The 16997-nt window shown below is 46.6% G+C and overlaps 1 protein-coding gene and 2 long non-coding RNA genes across 4 annotated transcripts in view; 2 read left to right on the forward strand and 1 right to left on the reverse strand.

Moving 5' to 3' along the window:
- SLC20A2 (solute carrier family 20 member 2) overlaps positions 1-16997 on the forward strand; it is a 106125-nt gene that overhangs the window by 70876 nt on the left and 18252 nt on the right. For both annotated transcript variants that reach the window (XM_081519148.1, XM_081519147.1), the window contains exons 6-8: positions 8293-8409; positions 13219-13422; positions 14975-15542. In XM_081519148.1, the coding sequence (XP_081375274.1) occupies positions 8293-8409; positions 13219-13422; positions 14975-15542 (889 nt within the window). The remainder of the gene's footprint in view (positions 1-8292; positions 8410-13218; positions 13423-14974; positions 15543-16997) is intronic.
- The window catches only part of LOC145516984 (uncharacterized), a 29673-nt gene continuing 20837 nt past the window's right edge, over positions 8162-16997 (reverse strand). Inside the window, exon 2 of the long non-coding RNA XR_014061891.1 lies at positions 8162-8724. This is a non-coding gene — a long non-coding RNA (uncharacterized LOC145516984). The remainder of the gene's footprint in view (positions 8725-16997) is intronic.
- On the forward strand, positions 8804-12135 carry LOC145516983 (uncharacterized). Its single transcript, XR_014061890.1, has 2 exons — positions 8804-11185; positions 12052-12135. It is a non-coding gene; the product is annotated as an uncharacterized LOC145516983 (long non-coding RNA).

Consider the following 16997-nt stretch of genomic DNA (forward strand, 5'->3'; position numbering starts at 1 on the left):
GGTGAGGGGCTTGCATAGGGAAGGAAGGAGGTCAGGACTGAGGGTGCAGCCAGAGTCAGAAAAGGACTCTGTCAGAAAAGGACTTTGCTAAGGTCTTGGATCTGGGGAGTGTTTCTAGAATATCCAGGAGGTGAGTCCAAATCCTATTTTTATTTAAACACTGAAGGTTACCTTCGCCCTTGAAACTAAGACGTTAACTCCATCCTGTCCCCTCATGCCGGCCTCTCTGCCGTCCAGCTGGGTCGTCTGTAGCCGTGGGGTCCTCTCTGGAGACAAGTGAGGCGGGAAGAGCCACTTCCGCAGACTCAGTCCTTTGCCTCTTTCACAACTTGCCAGCCCTTCTGCCGATTTTGAGATTTAATCTTCCTAGTCCTTTCTTCCTTAAAGCATTTCCATTCAATGTAAGGGGCCTTAGAGATAAGAGGAAAGAATGAAATGTTCTAACAAAGAGTGGCGGCCTCAACCTAACCCTGTTGCAACTTTCAGAGACTCTGATAAGGGGCACTTTTCATCGTGGAGTTGAATCTGGTTGGGTCCCCGTGGGCTGAGTCACGGAGCTCTGGTTTGACTTCTTCCCTTCCTCCTCCCTAAATTATTTTGAAGTTGTTTATATCTCAGGCTTAGTTTGATTTGTTTTACTTTGCGTTTGACGTGACTTTTCTCAGAAGTCATCCTTATACTTCAGAGACCAAGTTAGCACTCTTCAAAAATTGTCTTGGTCTTTTTGTCCTTAAAAAAATAATTCACAAGAAGCAAAAATAACTTGAAGAAATAAAGTGCTCACTTGGGTTGGGTTGGATACAAGCCTGAAGTTTATTTTTGATGAAGGGCTTCAGCTGGACGGGACCTGGTTTTTGTTCTGCTTTTCTAGAATGAATACTGAGGGAGGTCCATGGCACACGACTTTGTGGAGTCAGAGCAGATTAGCTAATGATGCTTCCCAAGTCCAAGTCTGGTCCCTACACCAGGAGCACCAGCATCACGTGGTCACTTGTCAAAAATGCAGATTCTCAGGCTTAGACCTGCTGAACCAGAAACACAGGCCAGCCTCAGGGTTTACAGGACTGAGTGCTTGGGGTGACCTGATGCTTGTGCGTTTGGAGGGTCCCTGCTCTAACCACCTCTTTACCTGTTGTTGTTCTTCAGTTGTTAAGTTGTGTCTGACTCCTCGCAACCCATGGACTGCAGCATGCCAGGCTTCCCTGCCCTCCACTATCTCCTGGAGTCTGCTCAGATTCATGTCCATTGAGTTGGTGATGCTATCCAACCATCTCATCCTCTTCTGCCCTCTTCTCCTCTTGCCCTCAATCTTTCCCAGCATCAGGGTCTTTTCTAGTAAGTCAGCTCTTTGCATCAGGTGACCAAAATTGGAGCTTCAGCTTCAGCATCAGTCCTTCTAGTGAATATTCAGGGTTGATTTCCTTTAGGATGGACTGGTTGGATCTCCTTGCAGTCTAAGAGACTCTCAAGACTCTTCTCCAACACCACAGTTCAAAGGCATCAATTCTTCGGAGGTCAGCCTTCTTTATGGTCCAAGTCTCACATTCATAAAGGACTACTGGAAAAACCATAGCTTTGACTATATAGACTACTTTATCTAATAACCCTAACCCTAATCCGAACCCTAGTAATATGATCCTTTCACCATAAATGCTGCTATCTTATCACAGTCCTTATGTAAAGAGGTGCTCTTCAAAAGCCCAAACTCCTCACCAGCAGATGAATTCTCAGACTCCACCAGGCCTGGTGTCTGGGTTCCCCAGAGTGGTCTGTGCCTGAGATGGGGCTGCCTCCTCCTGCTCTTCTTCCTTCTCCCCTCCTCCCCCTTCTCCATCTTCTCTTCCTTTCCCCCTCCTCCCTCTCCCCTCCCCCTCCATCTCCTCCTCCACCTCCTCCCCCAGTGGCAGCCCTTCTGGTCCAGCCCCAGGGAACCCAGAGCATCAGGCACCCAAGTCTCCACTGACTCAGGAGAAGGAGCTTGGTTCCCAGAGGTCCTCTGTGTTCTGTGTTCGGTTTTTATATTCTGAGCTGTAGGGAGAGGGCGTTGGAGCTGGGGTGGTTCCCAGCCCTGGGTGGGGAAGGCCTGGTCTGAGAAGAGTCTCCAGTTTCACTTAGAGCAGGGTTCAGAACAGAGTAATTTGAACTCACTTCCTTCTCAGAACTGTTGTAAGTAAACCCTGGTTTGAGAAAGCTAGTACCATATGCAGGGGAAGAAAATCCCAATTATAGGGCAGATGAGGAAAGAGCATTTTTTAATTTCAAAGTGGTGCTTCATCTTCTTAAAGTTGCCCCAGGATTCCTTTTACCTAGGGAGTTCCTCCAGTGCTTTGAACTTGTTGATCTGAAACAGAACAAAAACTAGTGACTCCATTTATCAGGGAAGGGAGGACTAGCAAAAAGTGATTCTTCAAAGGAGGTCAACTTCTGTGTGTGTGTGTGTGTGTGTGTGTGTGTGTGTTAGTTACGGTGGGAAAATGTCCACAGTGTATTGTTATGTGAGAAATGCAGGCCCAGAACAATATATACAGTATAGTTTACATCTATTAAATTTAAGTCAAAGTAAAAGAAATCCATACAAACATGCTGCACTAGATGTTTGTTTATCTCTAAAAAATGCCTGGAAAGATACATACCAATTATTTATCAGTGTTTCTCTGGAAGTGGGTTCAGAGGGGAGGACAGGAGGCATTTTCATATTTGTACATCCTACAATTTTGTGTGGCTGACTTTTTAAAATTTTTATTTTATAGTGGAGTTTAGTTGATATACTATATTGTGCTAGTTTCAGGTGAACAGCAAAGTGGTTCAGTTATACGTGAATCTGCTTCTCTTCAGAGTCTCCTCCCATATAGGTTATTACAGGACATTGAGCAGAGGTCCCTGCGCTAGACCGTAGGTAGGGCCTTGGTGATTATCTATGGCTCATCTTTTTATAATCTTGTATTATTTATAAAATTAAACCAGAGAAAGCGAGAAGAGAGGGTGCAGGAGAGGTGGGTGAGAGATATGAGGGAACTAATATGGGCTAGAGCCTTACGGGCTTTATGGAAGCTTCATTTTCCCGAAGTAACACACACACACACACACACACACACAATCACTTTTTACTAGTCCTCTCATTGCTAATAAATGGAGTCACTAGTTTTTATTCTGTTTTAGATCAACATGTTCAAAGCATTAGATTGTAACAGTGATTGTTGTATGTGAAAAAAAAAAGCTGTAGCCAAGTAAGGAGTCCGGAAGACCATGAGTGTGTCTAACTGTTCTCTTTACTTCCTCCCCAAGTCCATTGGATATCCTGATCTTCAGGGGCTGGGGAGAGAATTGCAAGGATGCCTGAGGTTTGAGCTGAATCGCTATTCATCATATCTTTGCTGTTCAGAAAATGAAAGAGCTGGACATGAAAGGCCATTGAAGGCTGGAGCCAGGCCTGGGCTTCCGTGCGCCCAGTGTGGGCTCCTGGCAGCCGCTCTTGGCCAAGGGACGGAGCAGTTCAAGCCCAAGCCGTGTCCTACTTTGCCTTTCCTGGGGTGCGGGCCGAGCCTCAGCGCCCTCTTGAGCACCTTATCCAAGGATACTTTGAGATCCTTTCATTACCAACTATTTTTGTCAAAAATTTTGTTGTAAAAAAGTCTTACCTTGAATTTGCAGAAGGAAAAAGTTTTCCCCTGGGGGTACATGGATTCAAAGGCTTTTCTGTGCTTGATTTTTGCATTTAATTGATTTTTTTTTTATCCGTGAAACTTGATTCTGTATATTTAGTACAATTTAGAGCTGGGTCCCATAACCATTAGTCAGCATCTCTTACGAGAAGCTTTAAAAGTAAGTCCTGCTGCCCTTTTTTGTTTTTTTAAATTGGAGTATAGTTGATTTATAGTGTTATGTTTGTTTCAGGTACAGCAAAGTTAATTAGTATTATATACATATACCTAACACATATAATACATAATATGTATAATATATAAATACATAACTATATAAGTACATAATTTATAATATACAAATCATATATAATGTAAATTATATATAATGTATAATTATATAATTACATATTAAGCATATAATATTATATAATATATTCTTAATGTATAATATCATGTATTACCTAGCATATGTATTCTTTTTCAGGTTCTTTTCCCTTTAAGATTTAACCTTATAGGTTATTACTTAATGTTGAATATAGTTTCCTGTGCTATATAATAGGTCCTTGTTGTTCATCTATTTTATACATAGTGATGTGTATCTGTTGGGCTTCCCAGATGGCTCTAGTGGTAAAGAATATGCCTGCCAATGCAGGAGACATAAGAGATGCAGGTTTGATCCCTGGATCAGGACGATCCCCTGGAGAAGGGAATGGCAACGCACTCCAGTATTCTTGCCTGGAGAATCCCATGGACAGAGGAGCTGGTGGGCTACAGTCCATGGGGTCACAAAGAGTCAAGATACACTGAAGTGACTGAGTATGCACAGTGTGTATCTGTTAATCCCCAACTCCTCGTTTATCCCTCCTTCCTTTCCCCTTTATAAGCAGAAGTTTATTTTCTATGTCTGTGGGTCTGTTTCTGTTTTGTATGTAAGTTCATGCTGGTGTGCTTTTGATGCTCTGTTAATTTACTAAATTGCTGGAATAGTTCCCCATTCTGTTCCTCTGTCTCTCTCGCCATCAACAACTCACCCATCTTCCTGGTTCCTTTGCTCTTCCGCCACCTTCCCCCCACCCCTGGCTTTTTTCCCGTGTCTCCCGCCCCTTTCACCCTCTGATCTTCCATCCACCCTGTGACTCAGAGGGTGGCTCCGGAGCTTCCTGGACACTTTCCAGGCCAAACCTATGGTGAAGGCGGTTGTGATGGTAAAGGTTCAGGAGCATGTGACCTTGGAGCTCATCGTCCCTGCAGAGCATCATGAGCCTTGTGTGTGGCCAGTCTCAGCCTGTCCCTTTCGGGTGTGGGTCCTGATGCCCTCCGGAGCCTGTGTGACCTCAGCACAGAGATGGGCCTGGGAGGAGCACATTGAGCGGCCCTGCTCTGCCCTGCTGTGGGCTCTGCTCAGAGGGGATGGAGGAGAAGGAGGTCTGGGAGCAACAGTGTTCTCTCGTTCAGACACTCATCTCTCCACTTCCCGGGCTTCATCCGCCCACCCCCAGCACCCAGAGCTCACCTGTCTTAGATCAGGTTACGGCAGTGAGGCCAAAGGTAGCACAAGTGTCGGCTTTATCATCAGCTCAACCAGAAGCCCCAAATGAGACAGTGAGAACTCTTCAAAAGCTAGGTAGTTTTAAGCCGAAGTTGGTTTGATGTTAGTAATTAACAGTTACCATTCAGTTCAGCAAGAAACCACATCGGAGTGGTCCTTTCCCACATGTCTGGACACTGATATGCAGACACAGAGCAGAAGCAGGGAGCCCCGGCCGCAGGCACGGCCACGTGAGGTCAGCCTGAGCGGTTTTATAAGCAGCTCCAAGCCTGGATCCGGAGACAGAGCCGGGGCTGGGGTGGGGTGCCGGTTGCCCGGGCACAGCCTCACGTGGGGCCTCGCTTGCTGGTGTGTCCGGGCGTTAGAGGGTGGAGCTGCCTGGCTACTGAGTGTCTGCTCCCACCAGTGACCCCTCCACGGTGCCAAGGCTGGGCGATTCTGGCTTCTTACTTTTCATACTTGTATATGCTAATCCTGACTCCCCATTTAGAGTGTTAACGACCCATTCTCCCTCTTACCATTACCAAAATGTCTAATAATACCTTACCTGAGTAATTTTGAATTGGTTTATATATATAGAATGGTTTGTGTCCAACTCTTTTCGACCCCATGGACTGTAGCCTGCCAGGCTCCTCTGTCCATTGGATTCTCCAAGCAAGAATACTGGAGTGGGTTGCCATTCCCTTCTCCAGGGGATCTTCCTGACCCAGGGATCAAACTCAGGTCTCCTGCATTGCAGGTGGATTCTTTACTGTCTGAGCCACCCTTACTTTTTACAGAATGGCTAACAGTGAGCAGTTATACTCCAATGAAAAAAATAATGGAAAAAAAAGAAAGTCAGTTATATATTTAAAAAAAAGAACAGTTAATAGTAACAAAGCCGGCAGCATTAGAGATTTATTTAAGAGCAGAGTTTTAAATAGTTCACTTCTTTCAAACTTTAAAAAAAAGTTTAACAATTTACAGAAGTGTGTGCTTATCATAAATTTTCCAAGTTAGCAGTATGAAAGCACAAAGTAAGTGCTATAGGAGCCTTTAGCAAATAAACAAGCAGATAAATAAATAGACCTGATTTGCTTCCCAAATGACTGTGAGTTTCTGCTTTTCAAGTTACTGAAGTTTTTTTTAGTTGTTTTTTTTTTTCTTTGCCTTCTCTGGTTTTGCCACCATCTGCGGGCTTGTGACTAAGAGCCCTTCTCTCCTTCTATTTAGAAAAAATGTGGTACAATGTTGAGGGCCTTGGGCTTGGGAGTGAGATGGCAGGGTGGGTGGCCTTGGGCTTGGGATGGACAGTGTATAGCACAGGGAGAGACCCCTCCTGTTTCCCACCCTCCACAGGAGTGACCGCTGGTTCTTCCCAGAAGTTTTCCGATCTGTTCAGGAGTGTACACTTGGCTCGGGGGAGGGGATGGTGGTGTTTCTCTTCTAGACGTAAGTTGGGTGGTGCTGCACACACCGTGATCTCGCTGGCCTTTCTCACTTAACTAGACAAGAGAGTCTCTTCTCAGTCCCTGTATCTCGCCCTCATTTTATGCCATGCTCCATGCTGACTCCACACTCCCACGATGATGCGTGCGTCGGTTGTCTTGCAAACTCTTACTGTTAGAGGTAATGCTCCAGTGAGCACTCGGGTGCCTGTCTCCTTGTGCCTGTGCAAGGGTGCACCTGTGAGTGTCTGAATCACACCTGTGTCACCAGGGGAGCTGGGCTCCGGGCCCTGCAGGGCAGGGAAGCCTGATGTCTCTCCACCTTGCACCTTTTTATTGACTGAGGGAATGGCAACTTTGTGTGCTGGACCGGATAGCAATGAAAAGCTTTTCTGTGTTGTAATTCCATGAGTTGCCCCTTGAAAGAAGAATTAAGCTTGAAAGTCAGTGTCATTTGAAAACACTTTTCTATCTAAGCTGACTTTATTTTTAACAATAAAAGGGTTTATTTATGCATTGGAAGGCTTCACAGAAAAGAAATGAGCCCTCAGAGAAGCAGTTAGACTTCGGGACTTATGTACCATTTTGACAAAGGGTGATAAATTATGGAAAGAGACTAGGAAATGCACGGAGGAAACCAACAGGATAAGAGCGTTAGTGTGGCAAGGCCTGTCTGTGCGGACCCATCTTTGTGGCGGTGCCTGGTCTGCAGTGATGGGAGTCACTCTCCTCTTCCTGGAACGAGGAAGGCGTGTTTCTCCCAAGAAATTTATGCCCTGCTGTCCGGCAGTTACAAAGCAGGGCAGCAGACTCTTCCTGCATCTGCTGTTTCTCAATTTAAGCTGCCTTTAAAAAAGGTTTGTGTGTGTGGTCCAAGCGTCACGTCCATTTAAAGCCGGGCTGCTGACTATTGAGAAACCAGAGAGGCGGTCTTCAGCCTTGCTGTGGTGGCTGCAGCCCTGGGCTTTGGGCTGCCCAGCGGAGGCGGGGGCGGGTATCAGGAGGGAAGACAGACCCCTTCCTACCCCCGTTTGTCCACTCAGGAATTTAGGTATTGAGATAATACTGTAAATGGGTTTATTCCCAACTTAATATGTCATTTGTGCCAAGTTGGTCACTTTTTAATGATTAGCTTACTCACTGAATTAACAGCATAGTCACAAGGTAAATAGTGGATCTCAGTATTTTTTTTATAATTTTATAATCTATTTATTTGGCCGCATTGGGTCTTTGTTGTGGGCTTTCTCTACTTGTGGAGAGGGGAACTACTCATTGTTGTGGTGTGTGGGCTTCTCATTGCAGTGGCTTCTCTTGTTGCGGAGCTCTAGCACTCTAGAGCAACAGGGCCCTAGGGTGCATGGGCTCAGTCGTTGGGTCGCACGGGCTTAGTTGCTCCAAGGCATGTGGAGTCTTACTGGAGCAGGGATCGAACCCTTGTCCCCTACATTGAGAGGTGGATTCTTATCCACTGCACCACGCGGGAAGTCCCAGTTGTGTGTCTTAAACACAAGACTTTGTTCCCCAGAAAGTCTAGCACAGTATTGTGGCTGAGAGTTTTATTAAACACAGAATCCAGATGATGTACTTCAGGATCGGGGAATGGCAGGAGTGGGGATGTCACACCCGACCTTGGAGATGTGTCCAGTGACAGCTGTGTCCCCTCTGTCCCCAGTGATGGGCCTGGTCCTCCCCATGTGGGCCATCGCCCTCATCTCCTTCGGGGTCGCACTGCTGTTCGCCCTCTTCGTGTGGCTCTTTGTGTGTCCGTGGATGCGGAGGAAAATAACAGGTAAGTGCTTTTCTGTTCTTCTGATTTGCAAAAAGGCTCTGATTCCTGGACCTGCAGGACCGTGACCTGAGTAACAGAGGGAACACAACCACGGCCAGGCCAGTCCTTGTCTCATGGCTCCTGTCTGCTTTCTGGCTCAGACTTTTCCTGGATAACTTGGGATCCTGGTGAGAACGAGGTCCTAGTTGCCATGGGTAACGGCAGGGAGCAAATCAGCAGCATAGCACTGCCCTCCCTCAAGAATGGCGAAAGGTAAAAAGACGAGATTCTGAGTGTGATAACTGGAATTCCCACGCGTCTATGGTGAAATAAAAACTGGTACAACGATGGGAAAAGTTAGTTTAGCAGTTTCCTATAAAGCTAAGCAAACATTTACCATATGACTTAAGTAATTGCACCCCTAGGTCTTTATCCAAGAGAAGTAAGACTTGTACACAAATTAAGTCATACTAGCCAAGAAGTGGAAACAACCCACAGGCTCGTTAACAAGTGAGTGGATAACCAAGTTATTCATACAGAAGAGGACGAATTAGCAATGACAAGGGTGAACTACCAGAGGAGCCACGCACAGACGAGCGCGTCCCGTAGGATCCCCGGGGACAGCCACCCATAGCCACCGAAACCACTGGCTGCTGGAGACCATTGTGGGGGGGATGTGAGGGAACTTTGCAGGGACAGAAGGGAGCTTTAGGAACAGGATGGAGCTTTGCAGGCACAGGTGGGAACTTGGCAGGACTCTGTCTTAACTGGGGGGTAGTGATAGGCTGTACTCATTTGTCACAGGTCATCCACCTGCACATTTTAAAAGGTATAAATTTCATTGTACAGAAATTATACCTCCGTGAAAGCAATTTGTTAAAAAAGAAGACTCTGGCTTAGAAAATTGCAGGAGCTGTTTTCCTGTCACTGGCAACATGTTTAAATTCCAAGCCTTATGGACACATGGTTTTACAGGGCTCTCAAAAGAAAAGAAGTATTTACTTTTGGCCTTAGAGTGTACCTTACAATCATGGCTTGATATGAACATATCTGAATTTGAAAACCTACATTTCAAAGAAAAACTGAACAACTGAGGAGACATTACCATGCTTATGAATGGGAAGGCTCAATACCGGAAAGATGTCAGTTCTCAAATCAGTCTGTACATTTAATGCAATTTAAATAAAAATCCCAGTAGGATATTTTGTAGATTTAGACAAGTCACTTTAAAAATGTATATGGAGGACTTTCCTGGTGGTCCCCCTGCCATTGCAGGGGACAGGACCCCAAGAGGATCCCTCATGCCTAGAGCAGCTGAGCCTGTGAGCCACAATGAAGGGACACCCCCAGTCACTGCAACTAGAAGAAGCCCTCACACAGCCACGAAGACCCAACTCAGCCAAAAATAAACACTTCGTTAATTAAAAACATTTTATAGGGAAAGGGACTGGAATGGCCAAAACAAATTTGGAAAAGAGTAAAGTTGAAGGACCTGTGCCACAAAAAGCTACAGGAGAGTGTGGAACTGGCGAAGAAATAAACACCTAGATGAACAGAACAGGATACAGTCCAGAAACAGACGCACAAATATGGCCAATTGATTTTCAACAAAGTCAGTTCAATGGAGGAGGAAGAGTGTTTACAATCAATGATACTGGAATAACTGGGCATTGAATGCCAAAAAGAGAACCTTGACCTAAAGCCTTATACCTTGCAAAAACAAATTAACTCAAGATGCATCATAAGTATAAATGTAAAATAGGAAACTATGAAACTTTGGGAGCAAAAAGAGGAAAACTTTTGGGACCTTGGGTAGAGCAAAGAGTGTTTAGGTTTGATACCAAAAACACAATTCATAAAAGAAGTTGGTAAATTGAACTTCATCAAAATTAGAAACCGTTGCCCTGTAAGAAACACTATTAAGAGAAAAGACAAGCTGCAGACTGGGAGAAAGTGTTTGCAAATTCTCTAATAAAGGACTTGTATTCAGAACATATGCAGAAAGCTCAGAAAACAACCCGATTTAAAACAAAATAGCCGTTTCACCAAAAAAAGATACACAAATGGCAAATGAGTCCATGAAAAGCTGCTCGATATCAGAAATACAGGTTAAAATCACAATGAGGTATCCTCACACATCTATTTTAATGGCTTTTAAAAAAAAGAAAAGGATAGTGCTAAATGCTGACAAGGATGAGGCACGGCTGGAATGTTCATGCACTCCTGGTGGGAACGCAAAATGGTACAGCTGCTCAGAAAAGGAGTTTGATGGTTTCTTATAAGGTTAATCACTTACCGACTCCTAGGTGTTTACCCTGGAGAGATGCAAATTTAAATTCACACAGAAGCCTGGAGATGAATATTTATAGCAGCTGTATTTGCTGTCACCAAAAACTAAAAGCCTGGATTATCCACAGAACAAACACACACATATTTATGGAAATAAATACATCCACATATTAGACCGGCAGTGACTCGGCAGTGAAGACGAGCGGGCTGCTGAGCCTGCACCAGCATGGATGAACCTTGGGCGCATTAATCGTGCCACGTCTGAGGAGCCAGCTTCAGAAGCACATGTCTTATGGTTCCATTTACATGACATCTGGAAAAGATGGAGACCAGAGAGGTGGTTGTCAAGGGCTAGGGCAGAGGGGCTGACTATAGGGGAGCTTTGGGGGCTGATGGAATCCTTCTCTAGCCTGATTATGGTAGGTGTTATAGGAATCCAGACTTTTAAGATTTGGTTTTTAACGTGGACTGTTTTTAAAGTCTGTTGAATTTGTTCAGTACTGCTTCTGTTTTATATTTTGGTTTTTTGGCCACGAAGCACGTGGGATCTTGTGGGATCTTGGCTCCCTAACCAAGGATCGAACCTGTATTCCCTGCATTGGAAGGTGAAGTCCCAACCACTGAACCGCCAGCGAGACCCCTAGACATTTTTTAAAATCAGCATTCTACACACACACAGCCAGTTTACCACATGCAAGTTTTAAAAGCTAATAATTAAAACACTACATTAGTACATACCACTTCAAACTAAGTAGTGATTTCACACTATGACGGATTCATATCCAGCTGCTTCTTCCTCTCCTGTGTAGCCGCTCCCTGCTCTTGGCTGAGAAGGAGCCCCCTTAAACATCCAGTGGGAGTGATACACTAAACCTGAATACTCTGATGTTTAAAGCTTTTTCTGAGTGGTGGTGTTCAGTTGCTAAGTCGTGTCGGACTCTGTGACCCCATGAACTGCAGCATGCCAGGCTTCCCTGTCCTTCACTAATTCCCTGAGTTATGGACCATAAAATCTTTGCTCCCACCTTTAGGCTGTAATGTTACAGTAGGAAACTGACATTACTACCCATTCTGGCTTGCCAAGGGATTTTTTTTTTTTTGGCCAGTGCTATCTATTTTGACATTTCAATATATATATTCCTTGTTCTAGTCATTTAAGTACAGACTACAGTTAAGGGCATGAACAGAGAGTAAACTGACTGCATTTTACTACCTGGGTGACCTTCAGCAAGTGATTTAATCTCTCTCGGCCTCAATTTGCTCATTTATAAAATAGAGAAAATAGTAATACCTATTTCATACATTAACACATTTTTTGGGGACTTCCTGATGGTTCAGTGGTTAAGAGTCCATGCTTCCACTGCAGAGGCCCAGGTTTGATCCTTGGTTGGGGAGCTAAGATCCTACAAACTGCACAGTGTGGCCAAAAACAGAACAAAAAACAAACAACAAGAAAAACACAGTTTAAAAAATGTTATTATAATCTTTACAGATATTAACTTTCCTCATCTACACAGTCAGCAGCTTGAGGTCAGAAATCTGTGTGTACCTTTGTTTGTTCCTTGTAGTAAACAAACTTAGGTTTTTTTAAAAAAAAAAAATCTGTCTTTTAGATTTAGATAAATATAGAGATAGAGGTAGAAAGATTGTGGGCAGGAAGAGAAGGGGATGACAGAGGACGAGATGGTTGGATGGCATCATCAACTCAACGGACATGAGTTTCAGCAAGCTCTGGGGGATGGTGAAAGACAGGGAAGCCTGGTGTGCTGTAGTCCATTGGTCGCAAAGAGCCGGGACACGACTGAGCAACTGAACAACAACAGAGATAGAGGTAATCTATCTAAGTAAATACAGAAATGGAGGTAATGCATGAGTGTATCTGGCAAAAGAACTAAGAAGACTGTGTCCTTGTCAGTTGGGTAGGTTAGAGCTTAGACGTTTGCTCAGGGAAGTGTGAGGCAGCAAGACCATGTATCCACATACTAGATCTGATTACCAAGAATGTGCTCCAGCTTCAAAACCACTTTTTCAAAATCCCTGGTTTCTTTTGAAGGTAGAGGATTTTTAAAAGTAAGCAGAAACTCTGTTCCTTTTGAGGAAAATGATTGACTTGTTTCCTAAGACTTGGTGACCTGAGGAAGTCTGAGTGCAGTCTCTTATTGAACAGAAGAAAAGCAAACAGACCCTAACAGTATCCATGAAGACAAAAAGGATAAAGGTTTCAGTGATTCTGAGGTCACTTTAAGAAAACAGAAGGCCGGTCTAGATGGTTGTAGAATTTACAGAATGTTTACCTTGGGAATCAGATCTAATCCTGTCTTTTTTGTTGCTTTTGGATGAGATAACTCAGGGCTAAGTCTCCATCTTTCCCTCCGTAGCTGAATTTTCTAACGTGTTTCCCAGATTGAATTGTCCACTTTATTTTCCCTTTTTTTTTTGTTCCCAAAGTACGAAAGTATCACGATAAGTATTTATTTTTATATTCGTCAATAATAAGAATTCTCTTCCAAAGTTTTCAGTTATAACTCTTACTTTCTTCAGGCAAATTACAAAAAGAAGGTGCTTTATCGAGAGTCTCTGATGAAAGTCTCAGTAAAATTCAGGAAGTGGAGTCCCCAGTATTTAAAGAGCTGCCAGGTGCCAAGGCTCATGACGACAGCACTGTCCCGCTCACAGGCTCAGCTGCGGAGCCCTCGGGGACCTCAGAAAGCATGTTGGGGGGTCACCACCCCCGGGCCCCATATGGTAAGTCCCTGGGGGCTAGGGTGGCACGGCACAGAGGGCAGCTTTTGGGGGGGCCAGCTGGCCTGCATGTGGCAATGAGGCTCCGGTTGACACAAGTGTCCCCAGAGAAAACTTGGGGGCTGAAGGGCCCAGGGTTTGGTCAGTCCCAGAGTGGGCTTGTTCCTGTCCCGTGACTTTCCTCCAAGAGCCATTTACCTGCAGTCTCCCAGCAGCACCTCTAGGCCCCTCACCTGTGTCTTCCACGTGCAGTCACCTAACACCGGAGATCGGATAATCAGTTTATCCAGCCCTGGTGACTCAGACGGTAAAAGCATCTGCCTACAATGCGGGAAACCTGGGTTCGATCCCTGGGTTGGGAAGATCCTCTGGAGAAGGAAATGGCACCCCACTCCAGTACTCTTGCCTGGAAAATCCCATGGACGGAGGAGCATGGTAGTTATAGCCCATGGGGTCGCAAAGAGTTGGGACACAACTGAGCAACTTCACTTTCACTTATATGAACACCTTCCTCCTGGGAGATGCAGAGAGAAAGCTGACATTGGAACCGGGGCAGTGGTCCCACTAGAAAATCGCAGAAACCATCAGGGCCATCGTGGGGGTCCTCTGTCCCACAGTGTTTGTGGACAGTGATGGGCCAGCTCCTGCCTCTGCCAGGCCTGCCTCTCTACAGGGGCACTAGCACTGCCGTCCAGGCTGTATCTGCGACTTGGCCAAGAAAGAGAATGAACTCTGCCCACTGATCTGACAGACCACCTTTGACTGTGTCAACTGGCCTTTTTTTTTTTAATTGAAGTATACGGTTGATTAAACAGCATGTTAACTTCTGCTGTACAGCAAAGTGATTCATATATGTGTGTGTATATGAATATATGTACATCCTTTTTTAAATATTCTTTTCCATTATGCTTTATTACAGGATATTGAATATAGTTCCCTGTGCTGTACAGTAGGACCTTGTTTATCCCTCCTATGTATAAAAGCTTACATCTGCTAACCCCAGCCTCTCACTCCATTCCTCCTCCATTCCCCCTGCCCCAAGCATTGGTCTGTTCTCTATGTCCGTGACTATTTCTCTTTCATAGGTGGGTTCGTTTGTGTCATATTTTTAAGGAGCACCTGGAGTGTGTATCTCACAGGGAAATGGGTTGAGTCCCTCTTGTATCAAGTTTTCTGTAAAATAAGCTCCTGCTAGGGATCCTCCTTCTACCCCTTCCTGGAAAAGGAAAGAGTGCCTCCGCGATTTGTGGCAGGCACATTTTAGGAGAGTGCAGCATCGTTTTTTAACTGCCGTATTGTTAGTTTTACCCTTTGCTGTATGTTTCCAAGTTTCCCTTTTTATTTGTACCATACTGCATGGCCTGCATAGTCAAGTTGGAAAATAAAGAGTACGGTGGAGAAGTGCAAAAGCCCTCACTGTCCAGCCTTCCTGAGCTGACGTGGTAGCCCCACAGCATCCCAGGCCAGGCTCAGTCTGTCCCTTGTCCCCGCAGGCCAGGCTCAGTCTGTCCTTTGTCCCCACAGGCCGGGCTCAGTCTGTCCTTTGTCCCTGCAGGCCGGGCGCTGTCCATGACGCACGGCACCACCAAGTCACCCATATCCAACGGGACCTTCGGCTTCGACGGCACGGTGCGGGCCGACGGCCACGTGTACCACACGGTGCACAAGGACTCGGGGCTGTACAAGGACCTGCTGCACCGCATCCGCGACGAGCGGCCGGCCGACGGGGCCCCGCGGCAGCTGCGGCGTAACAACAGCTACACGTGCTACACGGCAGCCATCTGTGGGCTGCCCGGCCTGGCCACGCGCCGCGGCGACGTGCCTGCACCCGAGGACAGCGAGAAGCTGGTGGCCGACGCCGTGGCCTACTCGCGCCGCCGGCTGCGCTACGACAGCTACTCCAGCTACTGCAACGCCGTGGCCGAGGCGGAGATCGAGGCCGAGGAGGGCGGCGTGGAGGTCCGGCTGGCCCCGCCGCTGGCCGAGCCCGAGCCGCCGCGGGACGACCCGGCAGACGAGGAGAAGGAGGAAAAGGACTCGGCCGAGGTGCACCTGCTCTTCCACTTCCTGCAGGTCCTCACCGCCTGCTTCGGCTCCTTCGCGCACGGTGGAAATGACGTGAGGTCAGGACCCGGGCGGGGCCAGAGCAATAGGCGTGGTCTGGTGAGGGGGCAAGGCGAGGGAAGGGGTGGGTCGGCTGGGGGGCGGGGTCTGGGGAGGGGGCAGGGCCAGTGTGGGGCGGGGCAAGAGTGGGGCGGGGCAAGAGTGGGGCGGGGCGGGGCGGGGCGGGGCGGGGCGGGGCGGGGCGGGGCGGGGCCGGGCATGGCAGATACCTGGCCCACCCTGGAACCACACGGGTTGCAACCGCCAGGGGTCTGCCAACGCCAGATTTTGCCCACAAGTGCAGCACCTGCATTTTCATGGCGCAGATCTTTGAGTGAACCAGATGCAGGGAGAGTTGGCCTGGGGTCAGAAATCACAACAGGTGGAATCAGTAGAACTGGGCTTGGAACCCTGATTCTGCCCAAGCTGTCCGGGCTTCCTACCCTGGCCTGAGTTCAGTGCCATTTGGCATCAGTGCCTTTTGGTTTCAAGGCAGAGAGAGAAGTACCCAGGTTTCCCCCAAGTTGTACAAGGGTCATGTGTGAGCAAGTAGCTCCTGTAGTGTACCAGACCGCGTCGTGGGTCAGAAAAGGGAGGTGGGAGTCCCTGGGGGCTGCCGTGTTGGATGGCTGCTCCAGTCAGGAGGGTCCCCGAGGGACACTGCAGGGACTGAGGACACAGCTCTGACGGCATCTATAGGAGAACCTTCTGGAAGAGGGAAAAGCACTGCGAAGCCAAGGCAGGAGTGTGCCGGGTGGGGTTTTCCAGAAAGAACCACTAGCAAGAGCATGGAGAGCTCAGGTCAGCTGGTCGTGGAGGCCAGAATGTGTAGGAGTGTGTAGAGTCTCTCCCCTCCTCATACTGGCCTGGCATCTGGATCAGTCACTGAATTTTCCGAAGCCTCAGTGTCCCAATCTGTGAAATGGGGGTAAAACTAGTACAAATGCAGGAGATTTCTATGAGGATTAAGGTGAGGTGCTCATATATAATCAGATAAGGACAATCCTTTCCCATAATCAGTGTCCAGACACTTTCATTATTATTATAGTTATTATGCGGCCTAATGTTTCTGTCCAAACCAAAAAAATGTGCCATCATTGTATTTTTTTGGCCCAGTTATATGACTCCATTTTACACCATCTACACATGTGCAGCTGCATTTCTGTTCTTTTTAAAAGATGTCTTCCAACCAGGCAAAGAGGCCTGGACAGCTTACGTTCTGCTCAGTGTCACCTAGGCGCCGCCCTCTTATTTTATTGGGGGCACCATGTTCTGTCCTCTCAATAATTTTTTACTCCCCTTCCCCACCAGCCCACTTCCTCCTCCTTATCACAAATTCTTTCTGGAAAGCCTGGTACCAGCAACATGTTATGAATTGGGTCCCTCCTTTAGGACTGAATTCCAGTTAAGGAGACAAGAAAGGCATACTCCGGGGAAAGTAACAGAACACCCCAAAACAGCATTTCAAGGCCAAG

The sequence above is a fragment of the Giraffa tippelskirchi genome, chromosome 8, assembly GCF_054371585.1.
Source record: "Giraffa tippelskirchi isolate mGirTip1 chromosome 8, T2T-mGirTip1v1.2.pri, whole genome shotgun sequence".
NCBI lineage: Eukaryota > Metazoa > Chordata > Mammalia > Artiodactyla > Giraffidae > Giraffa > Giraffa tippelskirchi.